This window comes from Hetaerina americana, unplaced genomic scaffold (assembly GCF_022747635.1).
Source record: "Hetaerina americana unplaced genomic scaffold, ioHetAmer1.1.p SCAF_31, whole genome shotgun sequence".
NCBI lineage: Eukaryota > Metazoa > Arthropoda > Insecta > Odonata > Calopterygidae > Hetaerina > Hetaerina americana.
In genome coordinates this window covers 4,771,610-4,796,426 of record NW_027286886.1, presented here as the reverse complement: position 1 = coordinate 4,796,426, position 24,817 = coordinate 4,771,610, and the positions used below count along the sequence as shown (strand labels likewise).

The 24,817-nt window shown below is 38.1% G+C and overlaps 1 protein-coding gene across 1 annotated transcript in view; it reads right to left on the bottom strand.

The window, feature by feature from the left end:
- Eaat1 (Excitatory amino acid transporter 1) overlaps positions 1-24,817 on the bottom strand; it is a 214,814-nt gene that overhangs the window by 32,063 nt on the left and 157,934 nt on the right. Inside the window, exon 4 of the mRNA XM_071589013.1 lies at positions 8,624-8,669. Within this exon, the coding sequence (XP_071445114.1) occupies positions 8,624-8,669 (46 nt within the window). The remainder of the gene's footprint in view (positions 1-8,623; positions 8,670-24,817) is intronic.

The following is a 24,817-nucleotide window of genomic DNA, read 5'->3' as shown; positions in this document are numbered from 1 at the left end:
TGCTCTAGTTTTTGCCCTCCTATTTTAATGTTAAGCTTAGCCATTTTCTTTCTATAAAATCGCATAACCTTTGTTTTATTAATATTGATTCTCATCCCATACATATCGCACTGAATTTCTAATTCACTCAGCAATGCTTGCAGCCCCTTGGCTGACTGACAAACTAAAGCTTGGTCATCAGCAAACCTAACTGATTTTACAAATTCCCCGCCCACTTTCATTGCTACCTCCAGTTCTTCCCATGCCTCTTTAATCACCTCCTCTGCATACAGGTTGAACAGCAACGGTGATAATGGGCAACCCTGCCTTACACCCCTTCCTAACACTGCCCATCCGGACTCCCCGTTCCCCACTCGCACCTGAGCAGTCTGAGACATGTACAGGTTGCGGATTAGCCTCCTTTCCCTCCAATCTATTCCTATTTTCTGCAGAATACTCATTAGTTTTTCCCAATTCACTCTATCAAACGCTTTTTCGAAATCTACGAAACAGGCAAATACCTCCTGATTGTGTTCTATATTCCTCTCGATTAATAATCTCATTACTGCAATGGCATCACGCGTACCTCTCCCCTTTCTAAACCCAAACTGATCATCCCCTAAGTAATCATTTGCCCTGCTCTCTATCCTTTTGTTTAGGATCCTAAGAACAACTTTAGCTGCGTGGGATATCAAACTAATTGTCCTGTAGTCTTCACATGACGTGGCCTTTACCTTTTTCGGAATAGGAACTAAAAATGATCTCACGAAGTCTTCCGGCCAGATTCCCTCTTCATAAATACTACGGATCAGCCCATATAGCCTCTTCCTCCCACATTTTCCTAAGAATTTTAAAAGTTCCACGGGAATGTTATCCACCCCAACAGCCTTATTTAGTTTCATCTCCCTTAACGCCCTTTCTATCTCATTGTCTAGTATGCCTGGACCTAAGCTCTCTTCCTCTACGTCATGTTCCTTTTCAATGTCTAACTTTGTTGGTCTAAGCTCCTTACTATACAGTTCTTCTACATATTCCTTCCATCTCTCTTGGATCTTTCCTGTGTCAACTATTACCTTACCCGCCTTATCTCTAACTGCTATCGTTGATCTCCCTTTCTTACTTCCCGATAAAGATTTAACTTTGGTGTGCAGCGCCAGGTGAAGATTATGAGAATAATTTCCTTAAATTTAAGGAATCCTTTTCGTTACCAGAAACCAATATTCGGATTGTTAGATAAGAATTTAATTTACATCATGTATGGACCATTCATTTTTTGTGTTTTTTGAATGTTCAGAAGAAAACATTACTGGCATAATACCATTACCCGAAAAACTGAAGAGAACAGTGACGCAATTCAGGGAACTTTATTACTTTTAATGATTCCTTTAGCATGAAATTGCCGACGGTATAATTTTTTAACACTGCGCATAAAAGGATTTACCCATATATTCTAACATAGGCAAAGTGTTACAATTCTGCAACATTTTGTATTTTACGACAGTGACTAACGGAAATCAACATTTCAAAGATTAAAAGGAGATGCCGAGTTGTTATTTAGTTCCTTGTGCTATACTTTTTGTTTTGATTTTGTGCCGCTTTTGAATTACATACTGCTGATTCCGGAAAAGAAGTGAACGCATTAAAATGAAGCCATAAAGAAAACTTCTACAACCAGCCTCGAGTTGATAATTATAACTGAAGTTTCTGAAATTATTCTTTCACGAGCACTGAAAGTCTTGTGACCTAATTGAAAAATAATACATATATCACAAATGATGAATTTATAATTAAAATTGGCTCAATTTCCATCGCAGTTGATCAATGCAAAAAATGCAGGGACGCACCTAAGCGGCTAATAGCACTCGTATCGTCCACAGGGACGAGAGAAGACGTGGTATCCTAACTGAACCGCAACCCGAGTTACATTTACGCCACAACGCCTGGTCTCTCGTAAAAAAGATAATCTCAATCGTTCGGGAGTACATTATACTGTCGAGGCATTGCAGTTGATAGCGCGTAGGTTAACAGAACACGTGTCGAGGGTTTAGCATAGTTGGTAGCGCAGGTCATATGTAGGGGAGGATAAAGCAAGATCCAGCGCCTTTTGTCACTTCAGATCAAGCTATGACTCTCAGATCCCAAGAATAATAGAACAACTAAACACTTACGTTAAAACAACATATGAACTACGTAGAATTAATAAAATTAGTGCCTCAAAAAACAGTGTAGTAAGTAATGAGTGTGAATATAGCACCTCTGTTAAGAATAGATCCTCCCGAAACAGTTACGGGAGCACACCGAAAATCCTCAAACGAAAGGTGATAGACAAATAAATTATAACAATAAATTTCATTAGGATTAGATATAAAAGATCGGGTGTTGAACATATTTTTGTTAGGTCAAAGGCAGACATAGTGGTTGGAACAGAAAGTTGACTAACGGGAGATATAGCAAACAATGAAGTTTTTCCGAGCGGTTTCACTATTTACCGAAGGGACCGGCCTAATAGATTGGGTGGGGGAGTAATCATTGCTGTAAAGTCACATCTTAGTAGCCAACAATATGAATGCGACGCAAGTGACATAGAAAGCGTTAGGTGCAACATAAAAGACTACAACAACAGAAGCTTATGTGTGTGATCATTTTACAGGCCCCCAGATTCCAATACGGATGTTCTACTCAAGCTCGACGACCAAATATCCACCTCAGCAACAGTATAATTATAATCGCTGGTGATTATAATGAAAATATTATACGGACTATATTATACGGGCTACCGTCAATTGATTGGAAATCGTACTGCGTAGGAAAATCCGCCAAAAACAGAGATTCATGGCAAGAAATCCTCCATATTTTCGCAAAACACTCTTTAAAACAAATTATTAAATCACCAACACGGGGTTACAGCACACTTGATAACTTCGCAACTTCTACGTACGAAATCATTGCAAACATTTAAAAAATTGACGGTATCAGTGACCATAACGCTTTCTTGCAGTATTAAAAACTAAGTCCGTGAAAATAAACAAATAAAAGCGTAAAATGGACTTATTCAACAAGAAAAATTTTAACGTACTACCGGAATATTTTTTTAAAATTACCGGAATACAAGAAAAAACTCCTGACAGCCGATTCAGAGAACAGTTGGAAATATTTCTTAAATATTATACGCAAAAATTGAAGGCATAAATTCTATCAAAACTTAAATGCAACAGTAAAGAACCTAGATGGAACAAAGAAGAAGCCAAATCGGCATAAAGAAGGCAAAAATAGCTACAATCAGATTTTAAAGAGTTTAAAAAGTGACCATATAGTTTATATTAATATATCTTAACAGAAACTAAAAGAATTTCGTGGTAAAACGAAAAGCATCTTGCGCAAAGCCTTACACTCCTTCAAATCTAAAATGCCATGTGACTTTCTTGAGGAAAATCCAAAGTCATTCCGATCTTACGTTAGCGAAATACAGGGTAAAGAAAGTGTGTATTCTTTGAAGATGAAAAGCGGCGAACTCATTACTGATAGTGTGAAAAAGTTAAACATTTTAAACAAGTTTTTCCAGAGTGTCGACAACAAAGATACTAACACACCAAACGAGTTTCACACCCACCCAGAGAACACATGAGCGAAATAACACCCAACAAAAAAGGAATAAAATATCAGCTACGTAGTACCTATCTAGAATATTGAAGGATTTAGCTTTAGATATTGCCCCGTTTTTAGAAAAGAATTTTCTAAAATTGATAGCTGAACAAATTGAGTAGCTTCAGTCGTAATGTGGTGGAAGCCGAACATAATGAATTAATGATCGTAGCACTTTTCCACTTGATAAATAAAAAAAAAGTTATCAATTGGAAAAGTGCAACGATCAGTTATTCATTCGATAGAAGAAGGCTCAGTGCCCCGCGACTGGAAGATAGCTCCTATCTATACAGGTGGTGATTCAGAGATCAACCAATTACCAACCCATTTCATTATCATTGATCTCTTGTAAAATATTAGAACACATTATTGTCGGTAACATTTTGAGATTTCTCCTTAGTAGGGATATACTAAGCCACAACCAGCACGAGTTTGTGAGAAAACAACATACAAGTTGAGGCCGTAGTTCTCAATAAAGTATATTTCAACGAATCTTTCAGTTAAGTCCCGCACAATAAATTGTTACACAAACTTAAATGCTATGGTATCAATGAGAAAATAACAAATTGGATCAGAGACTTGTTGTCAAAACGCAAGCAAATAGTAGTCATCCCCCGAGGATGTGCTACGGAGCCGCTTCTATTCTTAATATACATTTATGACTTAAGCTCACACGTTAGTAGCAACCTTAGGTTATTTGCTGACGACACGATAATATGCAGGGACATAAGCGGCCCATCAGATTACGAGCTACTCTCTAGAGATACAATATCAGATTCGTACAAGGAATGTGGATTAATACTTAACATAGAAAAATATATAGTTTTGAAATTTTGGAACAAAGGCAGTGACAAGCAGGACATAAATGATGAAATAAAGGATTCAGTTTTAACTACGGCAGAACAAGTTAAATATTTGGGTGTAGTTTTAACACCAAGCCTTTTATGGGGGCATCATTTTAGGATATAATGCGGATCCGCTTTGAAGTAATTCGGTTTCATTCAACGGGTGGTACGGAAATATATTGAGAGAGTAAAAGAGATGCGTTATTTCGCTCTAGCTAAGCCACATTTGGAACATGACCCAAGTATTTGGGATCATTGGGAGAAAGTTTGGCAAAAATAATTAGAGGAGATCCAGAGAAAATCCGCACGATTTGTCAAAAATTGTTACAATAAGGAGACAAGTATGAAAGGCCTTTTAGGGGAATTAGGCAGGGAGCCACTTGAGACGCGAGGAGAACAAGCAAGACTTAGATTTTTAAAATGGTTCAGAGCAAATGAGTTTAACAGTGATACCAAAGGAATTATTATGTGCACATAATATTTATATAGATCAGACCACAAAGATAAGATAAGAGAGATAGATTCCAGTACAGATAAATATTAATACTCGTTCTTTCCCTGGACAATCAGGATTCATAAAAGTAAGAAACTTAAGTCACTATTGAAATATTAAAGACATTCGATTACAAGTCAGAACAAAATTAAACGTCGCGTAAACATTCAGTATATTCGACATGTATTTCAGTTGATAGTATATGTATTTGCATGCGTGTAAGTTACAATTTTTTTCGAATGAATATCGCATTCACCTCTGTGGATGTAGATTTGCATGAATTTATTGGTTCCTTGTGTGGTTTTATTCCCTTTTACGGGTGGTGACCAAATACCCCTCGCCACACGCCCTTGCGGGTCATTATGCAGATAAGCATCAATGGTATAGGCTTGGAACAGACTGATATGCCTCCCATGATGACGACCCAGGATCGAGTCTCGAAACTTTTAAGCGTTTGTTGTGACATTTCTGGACCAACTTTACATCAATGTGTTCCTACAATAGCTAGTATTTCGTATCCCACTAAGTCATGAACATACATGTATTTAACTCATTGATTCTCGTTTGCGAAAAAAATCGTGGCCGTTCTTTTTCCAACTGTTCATTATCATTTTTCAATTAATAAAATTTCAACTTAATAACAATAATTTGCATTCAGATACAACGTAGTGGCTGAGGTTTCTTACCACGTTCATTTTTAACACTTAAAAGTTGGAACTATTCAATACATTACGTTGGAAATCAGTATTTAATTTCCCCGTATTGGTATAATAGTGAATGCAGTAACTTTTCCAAAGCAAAAATCTTGAGTTTCTTTGCAAAATATTTCATTGGATTAACATATTCGCTAGTGATTGGCGATATTTAAAATCCTAAATAATGAGACGCTTTTCACTTTGGCGACGAAATTATCTGGTATTGACTCATCAGAACGTCTATTAGGGATCGAAAGTTATGAATGGCGGTAACTTTTTGTCAAATAGTTGTCGTAGGCACTCCAATTTTTGTACTACAATTCAAAGGCTGCAGAAAAACGGTCCTGGTATTTGGCCGAAATACCACTTTCTCACTAAACATATTTGGATAAAAAAGCCATCTATGAGTAAAACGTGAAGGCATTGCAAGACATGTCTCTCTTTGCTTATACTCATTTATTAGGCAATCCTTGGTTAGTGATTTTTAGTGAGTGGGCTCACTAAGAATCACTAACCACTTCTCTTCACAAGACGTTCGTATAAACCTCGAGCTGGATTATTATCAACTATCAAATGCCAAGCATGCCTAGTTAAACGGCCAGAATGTGAAAATTATATACCTATCAGAAACTTTCGATCAAAATTGCGGGCGAACGGTAGAACTGAATATTAATGAATATATTGATAATAGCGCTTAAATTGTAACCATTATAGAAAACCTGTGTGGCATGTCTATCAATAGTAATAGAAAATACGAAAGGAATCAATTTTAATATTTTGTACTTCGAAATGGGCGAGAGCTTATATTTCATTTTACAACATGGTGCATATATTTAACAGGAATAATTAGTTAATATTATCTAAATTTGTAATATTTGTAACAATTTGTTTCTAGGCTAAAATATAAAACAATTTAGTTGAAACATCATAAAGTAAATGGCATGCAGACGTTTGAGGAAGACTTTAACACAGCCGAATAACTACAGGGTGTGGCAGCATTATTCGCTGATTTGAATTCAAATCCCCTTCAAAATCAGCAAGTTTCCCAAGCTTCCACACCCTGTACTTCTTTACATAAGCTCACTCTCGGTATCATTTAATGATCCTGAACAAATATGAACACCTTGACCCTGAAATTTTTCTAATGTAATGAGGAAGTTGAATTCCACCTTGGCGTGAAAACTAAGTCAGCACGATTGGAATATTTCTAATGCACCAAATCGTTCAATTTATTTCCTGTTACCCGTATATTCTAACCCCATATCTTCTGATACGTATGTGAATTGGCATCATCATGCATATGTATATGTATATGAGCATGTGATTTGGTATGTGAAGGGGCATTCTTGCAATTAACACACATCTTTACCACGCCTGGAGGTCTACTCCCTTTCGTAATTTTTCACTCCTTGAAACACTCCTGGTATCATGCGGCAATGTACGCGTATTCTGAATGAAATATAAGGCCAAAATGCAATCTCAGAGTTCATTAATTAACTCCCGCCTCTCAAAATGACGAGCAGCATAATAGCCAGATGGTAAAATCCGGGTAATTGCCGCATTTTGGCGAGTGTATCAAGAAACATCACAATGCGAGAAAATTACTTTGACGCAAAATCTAGTGGAATTGGACTCCAATCCTCTACCCGGAGATTTGACTGCCTTCAAATTATCCAGGTGAGTTGATTTAATTGGTGCGATAGACGAAACCGACACCATGGTGTTATATTGCCGAGGTGCATACGGTTTTGAAACGATTTTCAATGGAAGCGGGAGTCGTTCGGAGAGCAGACTCCCGGCTCTCAGAGGCACCTATTTTAACAAAACCATAAAGGGATAAACTTACGTTTGTCCCTGATGATATAAAAAAAACTTCGTGCTACAAAACGTACTTTGTTTGATTCATGAAATTCTCTCCACTGAGCAGGACCGAATGTCATTGAATGCCGCATTTGTAACCTTAATTTTAGAGCAGGTCGGCCGCAAAATTTCCTGCATTCTAGCATGCTGGTTGATACGAGGCGCGATTTCCTTCTTCCATATTTTATATCAGTTTTATGCAGGTTTATTTATGTTGCTTGAAGAGGACCAAAATTTAATTTGGAAAAAGAAAGAAGAGTTACATTAGTGGTTCGGGGACGCAATTGATCTAGCTCAGTAGGAGGCCGCAATGTTAAACATGATTACCTCTTTCTATTCCAAAACACGAAAAAATGTGAAAACAGGAAATGAACCTTAAGAAAACTTTATATCTTTTGCGTATTACGGGCTCGTTATTCCTCCAGGGATGCTAACCGAGTTCCCTTCTATAGAAAAAAACTGCGTTACATGGAACAAAAAAATGTGAAAACTTCATTAGAATGGTACATCGTTTTTGCAATCCGCAACTAATATTCTAATGATAATCTTCCTTAAGCTCTTTCTTCCCACTTTGCGACGGCTCAGGAAACGGGACGTTTTCCTATGCTCACATTATTTCATCAGAGTAATTGCCAACATTTTCATATTTTCTTAATGGAATTCAGAACGGGAACATCGAAATTCATTGAGAGATGAACTACATACTTAGAGTTAGCCGTTTTGATTTAATTAGCAATGCTATCATGTAAACAATTAAAAAATGCACAGCAAGGCACGCGCACTGTCTGCCACAAAATTGAGTTGCTGACAAGAGCAGATACAGCGAGTACCTTCGTTTAGTTCTGCCACATCCTTTAAACCAAACTTTCGTTTATGGCATAACCAAAGGCGAAGATCAGAGAAAAAGTGTTTACCAATTATATTTCTTGTGAACGTTAAGCATACTTCGACATATATACACCCAATGAATGCCTTAATGCTTTGGATACAAATTAATATTTTTAAAACAATGTTAAGTGGCCTTAGCTGATATTACCATTATACTATACTTAAGCTACACATTATCAACGAACGGGAATAATTAAAATAGAGAGTTGAAGCACACTTACATGTCCCATTGATATCTGGCTTGGGTGGAATCAGGACTGTTCGATACTGAAAATAAATAGCATAGATTTCAGAATAGATAAATCGAGTCATAAATTATCTCAAAATTAAACTTAGAGCTAAGCACAGCTTTCAAAAAATAATTTCACCAGTAATAGTCAGAGAAGACATCAAGTATCACAAATTTTTATTCTCTATGCTCTAAAACGTTTTATGCTGAACATAAAATTTCTAGTTCTATATCTAGGTATAGAAATTTTCTGCTCAGAACGTTCCTGGAAAATCCATTCTTTGCATACCAAATCTTTTCTCAGCATACCAAAGGCTATAAGAAGGAATAACGAGTGCCTTATTAATGGAAAATTATATTTACAGCTGACTAGGACTCTTACAGAGTGAGTGATAGGAATTATTTGCGGGAAATAAAAAACAGGATGTCAGATCACTAATGAGCTTTCGTCGGTGAACGCCCAAAGGAACGAAGAAAACATTCTTCCTGTTTCTCAAAAGGCAACCAATGATGCAAGGATCCTCGCCTCGTGTCAAGCAAGGAGGGGTCTCTCCACTGCTGACGTATTAACTCAAATATTTCGACAGGTGAAGGACACAAGAAAAAAGAGCAGCTATATGCATCTCCCAAAATGTATCAACATGAACAACTAATTGTATAAAGGAATGTAAACGGAAAATATATGTTATTGATTAATAATTTGGAGTTATGGTGTATTCAAACATTAATATGACAAAATATGTAACAAACCGCAAGTGTGTTACACGTTCCAACAACACGCCTTTCATGGGGACATCATGGCAGGGCAATATTTAAAGAAACTCGGCTTCATTAAACGGGGAGATGGGAAATGTAATGAGAAAGTAAAAAATAGGTGTTAGTTCGCTCTAGTTAGGCATCATTTGGAATACGCCTTAAGTATCTTGGATCCTGGGGAGAAAGCGTTGAAAAATTAGTTAGATAAAGTTCCACAAAAATCGGTCTAATTATTCATAAATTGTCAAGATAAGAAGACGAGCAAGGCGTACCTTATACGGGAATAGGACTGGGAGCCACTTGAGATGCGAAGAGAGCAAGCGAGACTTTCAGTAAGGTACAAAATACACGAGTTTAACTATGACACAAAGGGAATTATCATGGCCCCACACAGTTAGGGTAAGTTAGATCACAGCGATAAGATAAGGGAGATAGATACATTATAGATAGACACAAAATATTCGTTCTTTCCTCGGACAATCAAGAATATTAGTGGTTAGAAATCAAAGCCAAAATAGAAATAGTAAAGAGATTATAAGACAAGATTAATCACTCTTTTGACAACTGGTACTTATAAAAAGAGACGTTTCAGGCGTGACATGGTGGGATATCATGATTAATTAAAAATTGGCAATTTCCCACAAAATAAAATTTATTACGACCGGTTTCAATGTAACATCATCATCAGGTTTATATCACCTGATGATAATGTTGTTACATTGAAACCGGGCGAAATAAATTTTATTTTGTGGAAAATTGCCAATTTTTAATTAAACTGGTACATTCGTAGGTGCATGTGCATATTAGTAGCTAATCTATGCATTTGTATGTGTGTACGTTAAAATAGGTTTTTAATGAATATATACGACGTCGTATATGTATCGTACGTCTCGTTGTGTGTGAACTGGTATCCTCTTGTTTTTTTTACTTGAGGTTTTATTCTGTTTTACGGGTGCTGTCCTATCGTCCCCGCCACGCGCCCTTGCGGTGCTTGCCGGGTATTTGGTAGATGTAGATGTAAGTGAAGTGTGCGCAAAAATTATCGTTTCCTATGCCACATTAGATTAATGAATCATATCAACTTATCTCTAGATCATACGTCTTAATCATATGAAGAACCCTAAGCGATGACACCGCAGTCCTCGTTATTTAAAGCTTGGGTGAAATAATTAATACTAAGAATTTTATTCAAATAAATAACATTTTGCGGAGAAGTAGTAAAAACGATATCCCGTTGATCTGGCACCTTTTGTCGTACAGGGTAAGGAAGGTTGAGCGAATTTCCTTTCACTTTCTCTGGACACATCTCCGGCACGTTCCAGCGAAATAGACTCAGTGGATTGCCATGTGAGAAAATATACGATTACTACATCCGTTTTTAATTTTGAAAATGCCAGGCTGGTTTTAATAACCCTGACATTGAGTTCCTTCCTGATTTTACGTTTGGTTCTCACGTGTAACTTACTCGTTACGCTTAAACGTGAGACGTGGCTTTTCATTTTCCGCCAAATTGCATAGAGCTAGGCGCACCTTCGCGTAAATGAATAAAGCAGTGAAACTAACCGAGGCAGAGAACATAGGAGAATAAAGCGTGCTGAAATAAAAATCGCATCAGATTCCCGAGTTCAGTCTTATGGTGCTATATATAGTGCCCTTATTTACAAGCTTTTTCCCCGCACACCCAAAGCTCCCCCCAAATTGTTCTCTCTAAAAAGAAATAGGGCGTAAAACTCCCATGTTGACACTGCCGCTAAAATATTTTAACACGAACCGAGATTTAAATATTTTAACTCGAGCCGGCCGTCTTCATTGTATTGTATCTTAAAAAAAAATGTAATGGCTAGTGCCCTAAAAATCCCCGCCACACGCCCCAAAGACGACTTGCAGGGTATTGTGAAGTTGTAAAAGAAGAGAGGCAATAGGCACCGATATTCCACCGTGCGGAGGCATTTTTGAACGGCTCCTGAAAACTGTTGTGCCGGGTAAATATTTTTAATGACGCAAACATTATTCAATACATCTTTACCCTTATATTTTAGAATCACCTCGTCTCATTAACTAAACGTATTCTTGCTATTAAAGGTAGAGCTTGGACAGTTACTAGCGGCTATAAGCTTCTACGGAACACGAAAACTTCCTTTTGTTCACCCCGCACTATTTCCTTCCTCAATTAATCGTAACTTCTACGAGTACTTGCATTCTCACAATTTATAAAGCCTATGATCTTATATCATCTTTGGTTAGATCCATAGCTTCCATACCAACCCAAATCCTGGTACTAATACTTATGGCATTAAATAAGAATGACATCGGCAACTAAGGAAAGTCACACGGAATCACGATAATAGCATAGATTTTCGTTTGTAATTGCTGAAAATTTTATTGCTAGTTTGACGTGACCTTCGACAGAACCCCCATGAATATTGGTTCATTTTGCCAATCCATGTTTTAGCTGCCTGTCAAATGCACACGGGAAAAAAGCACCACGATCAAGGTATGGAGGTCACCCAACCAACCTTCGCCCGGACTCAGCATTACTTAACATCGGTCATCAATTGCTAAACATACACAAAAAACTTTCTCTGCGCACGGTGAAAGAGAGACACTCGAAAGAAATCGACTTTTAAGCCGACCGAAGTTTTGTAAGGACATTCAAAAGAATAGCATCTACTTTCACTGTTTCATTTCTGACTGTGATTGAGATCTATTGGCATTCATTCAACTAAAATGAAAGTCAAAAATATTCTATAAATAGCTCATGGAACGTCTTTAGCGCCAGATGCCACTTTCCAAATGGGGAAGGAAGAAAAAATGAAGTCCACCCAAGACCGAAAAGACACTCGATCAATATTTTCCTTCCTCGTCCGTTGCTGTAAGCCAATGTGCTTCTAACTGCTGCTACTCAGTCATCTCTCATTCTTTTAGTGGGGGATCGAGTTCCTGTTAATGGAGAGCTTCGGGGAGAGCAGCATCGCACCCTCCGTCCCACCGAAATATGAAAAATGTCGTTCGTATCTTTCCTCTTCACGTGTGGTGGTAGGATTTCGATAGTTCCATCAATCTGCGCCCACGGGATCACTCACGATCCGCCCTCTGCATAATTCCTGCGCGGGCAGGAATCATGTAATAGAAGGTGGTCCATGAGTGAAATCAGACAGACACACTTCTCGATGAATAAGGCCACAACTGATTTAAGGCGTTACGTCCTCTGTGAACGAAGATTATTCAAGTTCAACTTATTCAGCAATTGCCTTCTAATGAGAAAAACTAGACAAGAGTAAGGTCAAAGAACAAGGGCGGCAGGAAACAATGCTCTATTGCAGAAAAACCTTTAGCAGAGCTGAGGGAATTTTACTTTTGCAAATATTTGGGAGCGTTTAAATACGGAGAGCTTTCGGTTCAAAGGAAATTACGTCATCAAAATAAGGAAGAATGGGGGATTACAACTGAGTGAGTGCATTGAGGGATCCGGCCATCAATCATATCCGGATAATAATGCTATCGAATGACCATTTTGTATGTACAATAAGTCATGCTACTTTCGGGAATGACCTTGAAGGTGATTCGTATGAATTAAGAGCAATAGACGATAGTTTAAAAGGTATTAATTGTCGACGAAAAGATCGGTGTAAGGAGAAGGGTAGAGTTCACTTCACATTAAGTGCAACGGCTTGCAAAATACACTCCAGGGAATTTTCTGTCCGACAAAAAATTGTAAACCACGGGTTTTACTGGGAGCGCTCCGAGGCGTCGTTCGCTTTTAAACCCGGGAATTTCGGTCAGCAGCGGAACGCTCTACTCACCACTCTACCATGCCGCTCAACCAAAATGTTCATGTTAACTAAATAATTTCAATACTCGGATGAACCATGCACGACAATTATTGGATTGCGCCAATTAAATTTTCAATATTTTTCGTATTTGATGATGTCCAAACAGCATATGAAAGAATAAGGATACCATGTTTTCTTTATCCTGCTTTGGACTCCCAATAACTTTGATTCATGTGAAATACTGGAAAATTGGGGTCGAATCTTGATGAAATGAGAAAGAAAATAATTTCAAATTTATTTGTGAACACGCGAGCGATATGTGAGCACAGTAGGGTTTTTTTTAGATTGGAGTGTAGGTCAAATAGAGGGTCGCTAAAGTCCTCTTTAGGAAGTAATTAAGCTTTAGATTAAATGAGAGTCAAAGATAGAAATGAATACAAGAGCAATATTATATTTCACTTATTTGGCCTCATTTAAACTACATTGATACCATCCGGAATCCTCATGAAATTGGATTGATTGTCGAATTGGATCGCATTCAGCGTAGAGGTGATAGATATCTAAACCTTTATTATGATTATCTGAGTAGTGTCTATTTATAAGAGAAAATACATCGAAAATTAGTAGGAAGAGAAGGTGAAATTACAGATTAAATCTCTTGAATAAATTGAAGGCATGTTTCTTTAGCGATGACTTTAAAAATGTCTCACTATTTCCATTGTACGAGGGTTTGAGAGGCCATGAATAGAAAGACAGATCAAGAATAGGGCTGAAGGATTTAAGATGGCGTTTCTCCCATAGGCAATAAGGGATCAGAATAGTTGTGCCTGACTACGCTAGGCGGGAAAAGTTGATTTCTTTTTTATTCTAAGTTACCTAGAGTGTAGTACTTATTTTATCTAACCCGAGTTATTGTCCTACTTGTCACTAACAGCGCCTCTCATATGTGTCGAGAAATATATCTCCCTTGGATACCGCAGTGTATTTACCTAGGATATGCCTATTTGTTGCATATTTCCCTTATATGTATATCAAGATCTAAATTAGTTTGCACAGAAATTGTAATTAGAAATCAAGAAATACTAAATTATTGATGTTATATGCCTGTTGTGTAATTAGGCCCTGCCATACACCCAAGCGGTGGCTTGTAGGGTAACATGTGGAAATAAGGATTCCATATATTTTCATTCGCCTCTCGAAAGCAATTAAAACAAACAAATATTCTGTTAAGTGATTACAGAGTTATTTTCCTTTGGAGTACTACTAATAGTTTGAATGATATGAAACAAAAATTGTAAGATTTGGTGATGCTAATTTAAGCATCAGAAAGAAATCTACAAGCATGAAAAAATTAAACCATAATACACGAAAAACAATAACGCACTATCAAAATCATTTTACGAATTGTAACTGCTTCGTACAAATTGGAATTTTGGCGTCCCTGTCTTCTTTCAATGCTAGGCGACTCTACCCAAACCGCGCAGTCCCGACACATTGTGTGGGAACCAATACGACTTCGCACCATTAGCCGTCCGAGGACGTTCCGGATGCATTCAGATGGGGGAGCAGTGCATGACCCAAATTCTATGACCAAGGAATTGGAAATGCGGGAAATGGAGAGACCCCGACGGTCGACGGGTATTTAACGAACGGCAATTCTGCTGGCCAATGTCTCCGATTCCTGTCGGCCGGCGACAGGGAAGAAATACGTAAGTGTTTCAACTAGTAATGTCCAAAATGTACCGATATGCCTCGTACATCTCTACGTTTTTTAAAATTTACTGAAATCTATCAGTATTTTACTCTCTCCGATACGTAGTACATAAATACCGGTATCTTATGCATCGCATATAAAATTATTCGATACCATCGACGAAAAATTGCAATAATTTAATATTCAATCAATGTTGTACTTGTACATACTATTTTACCACCCAATATTAACATAATTTTCCATGAAATGCAAAGAATTGAATAAACCTCACCTAGATATAGATAAGGTGTTCAATGGTTCGGTTATATTATATCCATATTGTTTATTCACAATGATTAGTTATCAGAGTTAGCAAAATTCTATTATTCTGATAATTTTATTTGTTTATTTATAATGGTATCATTTAAAACAAAATGGACTATGACTCTGCAGCAATTCTGTAATTCCAGTCATGGGACATAAGAGAATCGCTGTTTATTATTAAGAATTATTTTACGTACCATATATTATCTCTAAAATTCCTTCGCTAGTTGTTTAAAATAATGCATATAATTATTTTTAAATACTTCATACAATGGGTGTTAATTGACTTACAGGAGTGGACATATATATTTTAATAAAAATTCTTTCAAATTTGTTTACAAACTGCAATCCTCAAACCTTTAATGCCTATCTAACTGTAGGCTAACTTAGTTTCAAAAATATATTGCCCAAGATGCATTTCTAAGACTCGGAAATACTAAGCATAACTTTTTCAGATACCGTCTATCGATTATGGCTTTCGTTTTCAAGGGTTGAAATAATTGATTTCGAGTATTTACGAGAATAAATGATTGAAGGTATGTGTATCTTCACCCAGTCCAACAAGCAAAACCCGTCTTTCTACAGCAACACACAACATTTTCAAAGTGATAAGCATAGCCAAAGGACAAACATTTTCTCGATTCCTCCATGCATCTAGTTTTTGCGATATAAGCATCAGGAAAGACGATAATTTAGAGATATACCGATAGCGAGTACAGTGCTGATTGTTCCACTCTCGGCCATCCCTAGCCACCTCAGGTTCATCCTCAGAAGACTGAATTGATGACGGCGTTCTGTTGAGCTGCGGCGCGTCCCCGCGAGTGGTCCACCGAAGGCTCTTCGAGCGGAGGGGGCAGACGGCCTTGCGCCACCGCCGCCACGTGCCTGGCCCCCTGCCCGCGCGCTCCTCTATTCCAGGCCCTCGGGCGCTCCCACCCACCCACCCCCTCACGCGACGACACTCCCGATTGAGTCATTCCCATCCTCCAGCCTCAACACCCCCCCATCCCCGACGGCCAATGGGATGTATGATTGGGCAGCGCATGCATTGGGATTTACATTCCGTTCAGGATAAGACGTCCGACACTCCAGCAGCTTAGTGCGCAGGTGGGACTAGCCCTCAACTGTGAAGGGTAATAGGGCGAATAGACAGGCACTTACTCGGATGAAAGACATTAACGAGCTGATTCGTAGCTTAATGAACAAAGAGTGGACCGGTTTACTCAACTCCACCGGAATGGGCGAGCTTGTTTACATCTGCTTACGCATGCCTACCAAATGCACTTCCATCGACGCTACGCATTCTAAACTTGGACTTGCCCGAACCAATGTCATATATGTAGTCTTGTTTGCACTTCCCCTCACGAACTAACTCCCTTCTCCTCAATGTTTCCTCCTCTCGCATGATGTCATCGGTCAAGCTAATGCGAGCGGCCTAGCATATAGTGCATGAGACAGAGCAACTCTGCATAAATTGGATTTAAGATGCAGAAACAAATAAAATACGTCCAACAAGTCATTTAATGCGCCGCAAAAACACAAGCGCTGAGTTTCCAAGCAAAGGTGAATAATTTTACCAATTTCATTAAGCATTATCACCCCATATCAAGCCATGTTCCAGACAACCGCGAAGATTTACTAACAGGAGTGGAAGGCAGCTGGTTATTCATTAAAGTGATTAAAGATGACATATAAATATTAATGGAATAATTTATTTCATTTGATAAAATTTATGATATTTTGAACGTGAGGTTGGGAAGAAGTGTTATCATAACAAGTGACACTCAAACCCTTGTTCCCTTTTATGGGTGGTGACCTAACACCCCCCGCCACACGCCCTAGCGGCGGCTTGCGGGGTATTATGTAGATGTAAATGATTTAGAAACCGCACGTCGCGACTCCAAGTTGAAATTATGTCTTAACAGTTGTCCGAAAAAATATAAACTAAGTTGGAATGCAAACAAATTAAAAAATTCAATTTTATTTAATTTGAATTCATTTCTTATCCTACAATTCTGGAAGAACTGGCAGCGAGGGTTTGCTCTCCGATAATATTTTTAAACCAGTAAATGAAACTAGTGCGATATTAAATTTTTTATTGTTATACCAAATTACTATTCCTCTATTAGCCGTCAGTTTTACTTTTCCATTTAACTGTTTACTGAGTACACATTTTTTCATTTCATTTGAATTGGCCTCTAAATGGAGCTGTGGGGAGGCACAAGGTATGTGTTTATGGTTAAAAGGAATTTTAAATAAAAAAATCACGAAATACTGGTATAAACGATAAAGATGATGTATCTCACTGAAATGGCTTTAAATACAATAGGACTCCCTAGTATATCACAAAAGGTCCCTTGAAAACACATGGAATCAACTTCTCTAGATCTTTTCAACATTTCCCTGTCCTTAATTAATCTTGTTCTTTGAAATGTATTTCATTTGCAAATCAGGTATCAACGGTGGACTATGTACAATGAGTCATTCATGGCTTTTTGGGTTTTGCTGGGGGGATGACAACAAACATATCAAATGTCAAAACAGTTTTAAATTCAATATGAGACAAAAATCACAAGCATTCCAAAAAGCAGACGGTCCAATTAATGGGTAATATTTATTTAACAACCACAGCTATCAACCCGAAGGTTGACTAGGGGTCATATACTATGTATTATTAAAGTACGCACAATGGCAGGCAATATTTAGTGATAGGACCCAGATTGTAGGCGGGCGTGTCAACAACCCGCTCGGAAAAGAATTTTAAGTGACAAAAATTGTCTTGGGGAGAAGAAAAATGTATTCAAGTTAGATGCATGGTAGCTCCATTTCACTAAAAACATAAGGGGTTCCTTAAATCAGCGAAGAATGAGAGAGTTCCATGAAGTGGTTTTGGAAATTTCTGTATTTTACACTGGTTCTCCGGTGAGTATTCATAGTTACATAATTTATGGATAAGGTGAAGTAATTATTTCCTTTGCCTCTTTAAGTGGCCGTGTGATGAGGGTTTATTCCTGTTTTTCGAGTGTGCTGGAGAAGATCCAAGAGAAACAGCTCCGCGTCGCCGCTAATACCTTACTCCCAATCATCCGGCCCTCCGACATCTGGATTCTTAAAAAGAATCAATCAAATTGAAAAATTAAGTTTAATTTAAAATTCCATCAAATTGGACGTCAGAAAAAAACGTGTATATGATGTACCTGTACAAAACGTAAAATGTCTTTCCAAATATTTTCGCAGCAAATATTTCAGCCGTTTGATTTAAAAGGAAACAAAAATCTTAGTAGCAGTTATTGAATACAACGAAAACCTAATGTACTTCATAACTGTCAATTATTTGCTTAATAATATTATGATGAATTTACCTTCGAATATGGTTGATGAGTATCACTTTTTCTATCATTGTGCTGAATCTGCTTCAAATTAAAAAAAACTAACTAGGTCACTATAGTGACAAAAATGCATTTCTCATCAAATTACCTCAAAACGATTCGGAATGTGTTACACATGGACCATTATGAAAGTGATGCACGTGATTTTTTTGTGACGCAAGTATCCATGGCAGCGCGGTAAAATCAGTGGGGAAATGTGGCGTAGGGTCTGCCCTTTCAACGTAGCCGATTGCTAGTTTGCTCCGAGCAGTTTAAGCGGAAAGACGTGCCTTCGCGTGAAGTGTGTTTTTCGACTTTGTAGCAAGGCGCGATGGAGCGCCCAGCCACATGCCCTCAGATACAGGTGCTTCATCGTTACCAGCTTCCTGGCTCAGAGCACCACACCGGTGGTCCCCCAGCCCCCTTACAGTCCCGACTCCGCCCCATGCGACTTTATTTTGTTTCCCCGACTGAAGAGAGAGCTGAAAGGAAAGAATTGGGAGACCGTGGAAAACATTCAAAACCATGTTACAGCGTTACTGAGAGACATTCCCGTCGAGAAGTTCCAGGGTGACTTCCAGGGTACGTGGTAGACACGGTTCCGAAAGTGTATTGATGCAGAGGGTGAGTATGTTGAAGAGCTTTAAGCATTTGCACAAGTACGATCAATAAATATATTTTTCCCAGAGAATGCGCATTACTTTTATAGTGGACCCTGTTCTTAGTTTAAAGCTGAAAGGTTACCCTGGAGGAAAATACTCCTTGCTATCATTTAAAACGTGCATTTGGGGCAGTCGTATTTTCCGCGGCGTCCATTGACGACACAGGTCCACTCGGTCCAAATAGTTTTTGTCTTCAGGTCCGCTGAAATGTAGTCGTTGGTGACTCACACTTCGAAGTCATAATCGACCCTATGCCAGGAACTAGCTCTTCCCTCACTCGCATTTCCGTATCCCTCGAGGAATAGGGAAAAGCGGGCTCTGAGAGTCCCCCTTGACGAGGTTTTGTTGATGAGACAAAGGGGGATGACAAAGGAACGCTGCCAAATGCTCTTGCATTCATCGCACTCTCCCTCCGTCGACACTCGTTGCGAGGAAAATGTTTTCAAAAGGTTTTTGCCTTCCAGGTGAGGCAGAATTGCGAGACGTGCGGGGACCAATGACCACTGCGATACACCTCAGGTGGCATGTTTTGACTCCGAGGCGGCCCACGTGCACTCAAAAGATGCTATAATACTCTCGAGACGAATGCGCTGAATTTAATTAGTGGATGAATCCCGTCCTCCAGTGCTCACCCTTTGCACGAAATGACGGCATGAACGGAACGGCTTCGCGTCTGCCCATCCAATTCAATGAGTCACCACAATCCATCTGATGGTTGTGGTCCTACTCTTAAAATGTTCAGCGCATTTCTCAAAAATGTCTGAATTATTATAAAAATATTAATATTATTTAGGATAAGGACAAAAGATCAAACCATTCCTGGCAAGTTTCAAATGGTATTCAAGTCTCAAATTCTTTCGAAATATTTTCTCGCGGTGGGTTTTTTTTCGACTAGAATATTCTGGTGTTTCAGAAATATCCCTGGTAGTTGGTTCGTAAGACTACTTCTGATCTTATTTATTCTGCTAATATGCCAGTCTATGACAAAAAGTTCTTTGCTATCGCATATGACTGTGGCAAAGATTTTTGCGGTGAAAGGGACTACTATAAAATAAATCGTACTCCAACGAAAAATATTAACTATAAATATAGCTCATAAAATTTTTCATAAATTATTTTACGATGGTATCATACAACCGACATAAATTTTTAAACGAGCATAGTCATTTAAGCGGGCTTTGTTCCTTGTGCATTAACTTCATAACCACAGTGCAAAGTAGATGAAAGTGGAACTAGGAACACTTTATTGTAGCTTGTAACACTCATTAGTTGCTATTTACACTGCTGTGCTGAATTTCAATTTCAATGCAAGGATATGAACATTAAGTTTGAAAGATCTCAGTTACCATAATTTTCACTCATATTACAATAATTACATAAGCACATTCATAAGATTTCATAAAATGGCTTCTCTAAACTCATTCGACGATAAACCTAAAAACAGTCACATTACCGATTAAAACTCATTTCATACGTGCATTTGAATTTGGGCGTTATTTGAAGCTATCGCCTGGCCTTTGGCCATTTAGTTTTACAAAGTGGATTCTTTCAACAAGCTTTGTTTTACCTTGAGCAAACAACTAGCAATTTAGATTATTGAGATATTCCCCAAATTCAACTTCAACAGATTTTTGCAGTCAAGCCGAAATTATAAATGTAATCAGTAAATTTCTAGAATATTAAAATATATTTTTAATTCAGCTTGCTGGAGACGTTAACATTTTTTATCTTCTGAAAATATTTCAGAATTTTAATTCTTTTAGAAGAATACACCTCGCCGGAATATCTCAAACTCAATGTGATGAGCCCAAAACTTTTAATTGACCTGCTAGGCAAAAGAGGCGAGAAGCAAACAAACGTTCACCTAACACTCGATTTATTTGATCTCCATAACCTCACAGCAGCTGAAGTATTTCCAATAGCTCTCAACAGATTTTTCAACCATGATAATATATGATGAGTGTTGCACAATAATTTCTACGGCCATCTAAAAAAAGCTAAGAATACGATGGTCAGAACTGCCCTGGGAAAACCCAGATAGAACTGAGATCCAGGGATCTTGAATGTGCTGCCAGGAGAAACGGTCTGGCCTGAACATCCTTCAAATTTCATGGCCCTAATGGACCGCCTGGATTTCTTAAAATAAACACTTTTTGGATTCACCATAGTATTCAAATGCTGAAAGGTGGACAAAAACAAAAAAAAATATACGTAGGATAGGCAGAGACGGAGAGTGAAAAGCATCAAAATGGCTCGCAGCAACATAATTGATCCAATTTTAGGTAGGTAAGCGTGACATGTTTGCATTTGGTCAGCTAAGGGAACACAGAAAAAAATCTAAAGGGTAACCGATCATCAAAAAGAAACAATTTCGGCCTTGGTATAGTTCCAACTACTAATTTTCCATGGGGTCTAACTTCATTTGGCTCACACCCCAACTGCTAAAAAAACAGTCAGTTGACATCTTTGAGGGCTGGGTGGAAAAAACACTGGCATCTGCTCAATCTTTCCAACTATTCTCCAATCAAATTCAAGTTTCCCCAAAACTATATCTTTTAATTTGCGGAGAAAGATTTATTTGGAAACATTTTTCACTTACCTAGGGGTTGAAAAATTTTCTAGGGGGATTTTAGAGGGATTGTCGAAATGTCTTGCGCCTTCCTATTAAATACTGGGTTTAGGTGTTTTTCCGAGGCTCAAACTGAAACTGACGAGTCCATTTTAAAAGAAAGAGAAGGGGAGGGAGCAACAGATAAATGTCTCTTATAAAAAATCTCCAGCATTCGCCACCGGCTCTGTCGTGCACGTATTTCAAACAGGCATTAAATTATTCTGCTTTCGTTTCATTCCCAATCGTATATTAGTGCTTTCGATTCTAAGATTAGATCATCCTCAACTCCTTCCTATTTAATATGACTTCCTTTCCCCCTAATTATTATTACATTTTACACGTTTCCTCGTCGGCTTACCTTACTTGTCTTTTTTTTTCATTTACCCGCAATTGCGCCTAAAGAAATCCGTCGTGCCTCAGCATTACTCAATCCAACTGGATATTCTTTTTCTTATTATTCCCCTTCGTATTTTCTCCAATCCCCTAGTCTTATCCTCTATTCTCGCAATATCGGCACATTTTCCTTTGGAACTCGCTTCCGACACCAGGCCTTGAAGGTCCATCTTTTTCTCTGGCCCATTTTTCTGGTGGACCATGCGACCTGGTAACATATTGCAATCAAGTATTTCAGCATTTGCTTCCTTCTTAGTAAGTGATTTTTCAAGCGTAGCTGCATACTTTAAATGCATATCTTCATAGCTACGGTATTCTTTGCATAATGTCGGTCAAAGTACCTCGCCGACCAATTCAGAGGTTGCGGGTTCGATTCCCACTTAGGAAGATTATCCTCCACCTAGGGCTTTGGTGTTTGCGATTGTCTCCAATGTAATATACAGGGGTTAGGTGGAAGAAGGGACCATGAAGTCTCAATCTCGCCCCAATAAAATCGTTAAATAAATAAACGTACCTCCTCCACAAGTGATGAGTATGGTATCCAACTTCTCCTTTCTATACATGTATGATAACATTTGAGTTCTCTTTCGACTGATTTCAACTTTATTGCCTTATGCACTAGATCCAAAGTGCTCATGAATACCTGAGGATCTTCCCTCTTCTCTGCTGTTGCTACTGTGTCCTCAGCGAAACGGCAACTGTTAATGTTTTCCAAAAATACATAATATCTTTAATGCACACTCCTTTTTGTGGCTTCTTCAAAAAATATGCTATGAAGTACTGGTGTCAAGTTGAAACTTGGTCCGAATTGTTTCTTTTTAAGCCCCTGCTGTAGTTCTTCCTTTTTACATTTGAGTCGTAGCGATTTATTCAAAGGACTAAAGGAGATCCCACGACAGCTGCCTTAGAAGAGTCATCCGCTAATTAGCATCGAAATTCAGAAATTTCACAGAGTAAAAATTATTCACCTTTCTCGAGAATCGAATCCGAATCTGCTGGATGTTCGGCTGAGTGCCTTCACCATTTAAGAGGCAACCTCTAGAAATGTGAATTTCCTGGGGCTTGGAAGACTAGCAAGGCAAAGGAAAACATTCATGTGTGTAAAGTAGGCTTTAACCTCGTGGACAGTGGCGCAATGCAACGATTATTTGTGACATTGACTCAACGGATATTCGTCTTACTTGATCCTTAAAAGTCCATAGAAAGTCGCAATTTTATAGGACATTGGTTCGCGCAATATATAGCTCAATTGGCTAAACCTTTCGGGTTCGAGTCCCGTTCAAGGCGAATGATTTTTATAGTCTATATGTGACTCTATAGTTCAGAAAAGTTGACAGAAGATTCTGATATAGGTGCAATTCACTTCATTTTTTCGGGAATTATAGAATCTAGTCTTCTCAATCCACAAATACCATAGTCAATGTTTTTTGTAGACCATTATTTCTACAGGGAACCTTAACACCTCCGTCGTTTTCTCCAGGGCTATGCCTTCCGACGCGATGCGGGCTATATTAAAACCACGGAATACTATGCCTTAGACCTAAAGAATACACCTCATAAATGCGATGATTTATTTTCAGCTAGCTTTTTTATTCAAATTTCTTTCTGGCTTCGACCGGTGACTGGCTTTAATAGTTATGTCATCATGAGCTGCTTTAATGTACTGTACGTGCAGAATCACCACATCATTGGCACAGAAATATGATTTTATGAAATTTTGCCTTTAAAATTTACCTGGTCTTTTAGTGTTCATAGTTTTCCGTTTCATAAGCACTTTTTATCAAAATATAAGAATGGCTTTCGTTTTTTTCCTGTTTTTGCATCGTATTTTTAGTTTTCGTTCGACATTCTGCAAATTACCATTTAATTGCTTCTTTTTCCATTAATTTTAAACTGAGATCGCTTTGACCTTTGTCATCTTTCCTTCATTGTACCTTCTGATTTATCAACTAATGTTTCATTTTTCCATTCATTAGTTAATATTTTGTTATTACCGGCTACGCACTCAGTTTTCACCAAGAATATAAAGAAGCTGTAGTCGTAGCAAGAGTTGACTATCGATCATAGTTATAACTGTGGCGAGATTTTATTTAACAACCAATACTAAACCACGCGCTTTAGGCTAAATAGGAAATTCCAAGAAACTGCGAGAGATGTCGCAACAGTAACTTTTGACGGAGTCATCAGCGAATATGCATTTCAATGCAACGGTTTCAGAGTGTAAAAATCATTCGCTTCGACCGATACGAACTCGGATTCGAACCCGGATCCCTCAATGTCCGACGTGGACAGAAAATAACATTATTCCAACTTGTCATAGCTTTTTCCAATTGTTGTTAAGCATTATTAAACGGCTGTCGCACACAAGTAGTCAAATCCTACATTTCCACGATTAAATAATAATTTCCAGTCATTGGCATAGTAATTACCATGGCAAAAGATCAAAATTAACACGAAATTTATAAAGATTCATAAGAATATTAAAATGATCCTCATGGAAAGAGTCAACAGGCCATTTTTTTCCCAACTTTTTGCAAAGTTTTTCACTTCCGACCAATTCAATTTGCGCTGACATTTTCTTTGACTAGCCAAGAAAACGTGGGGAT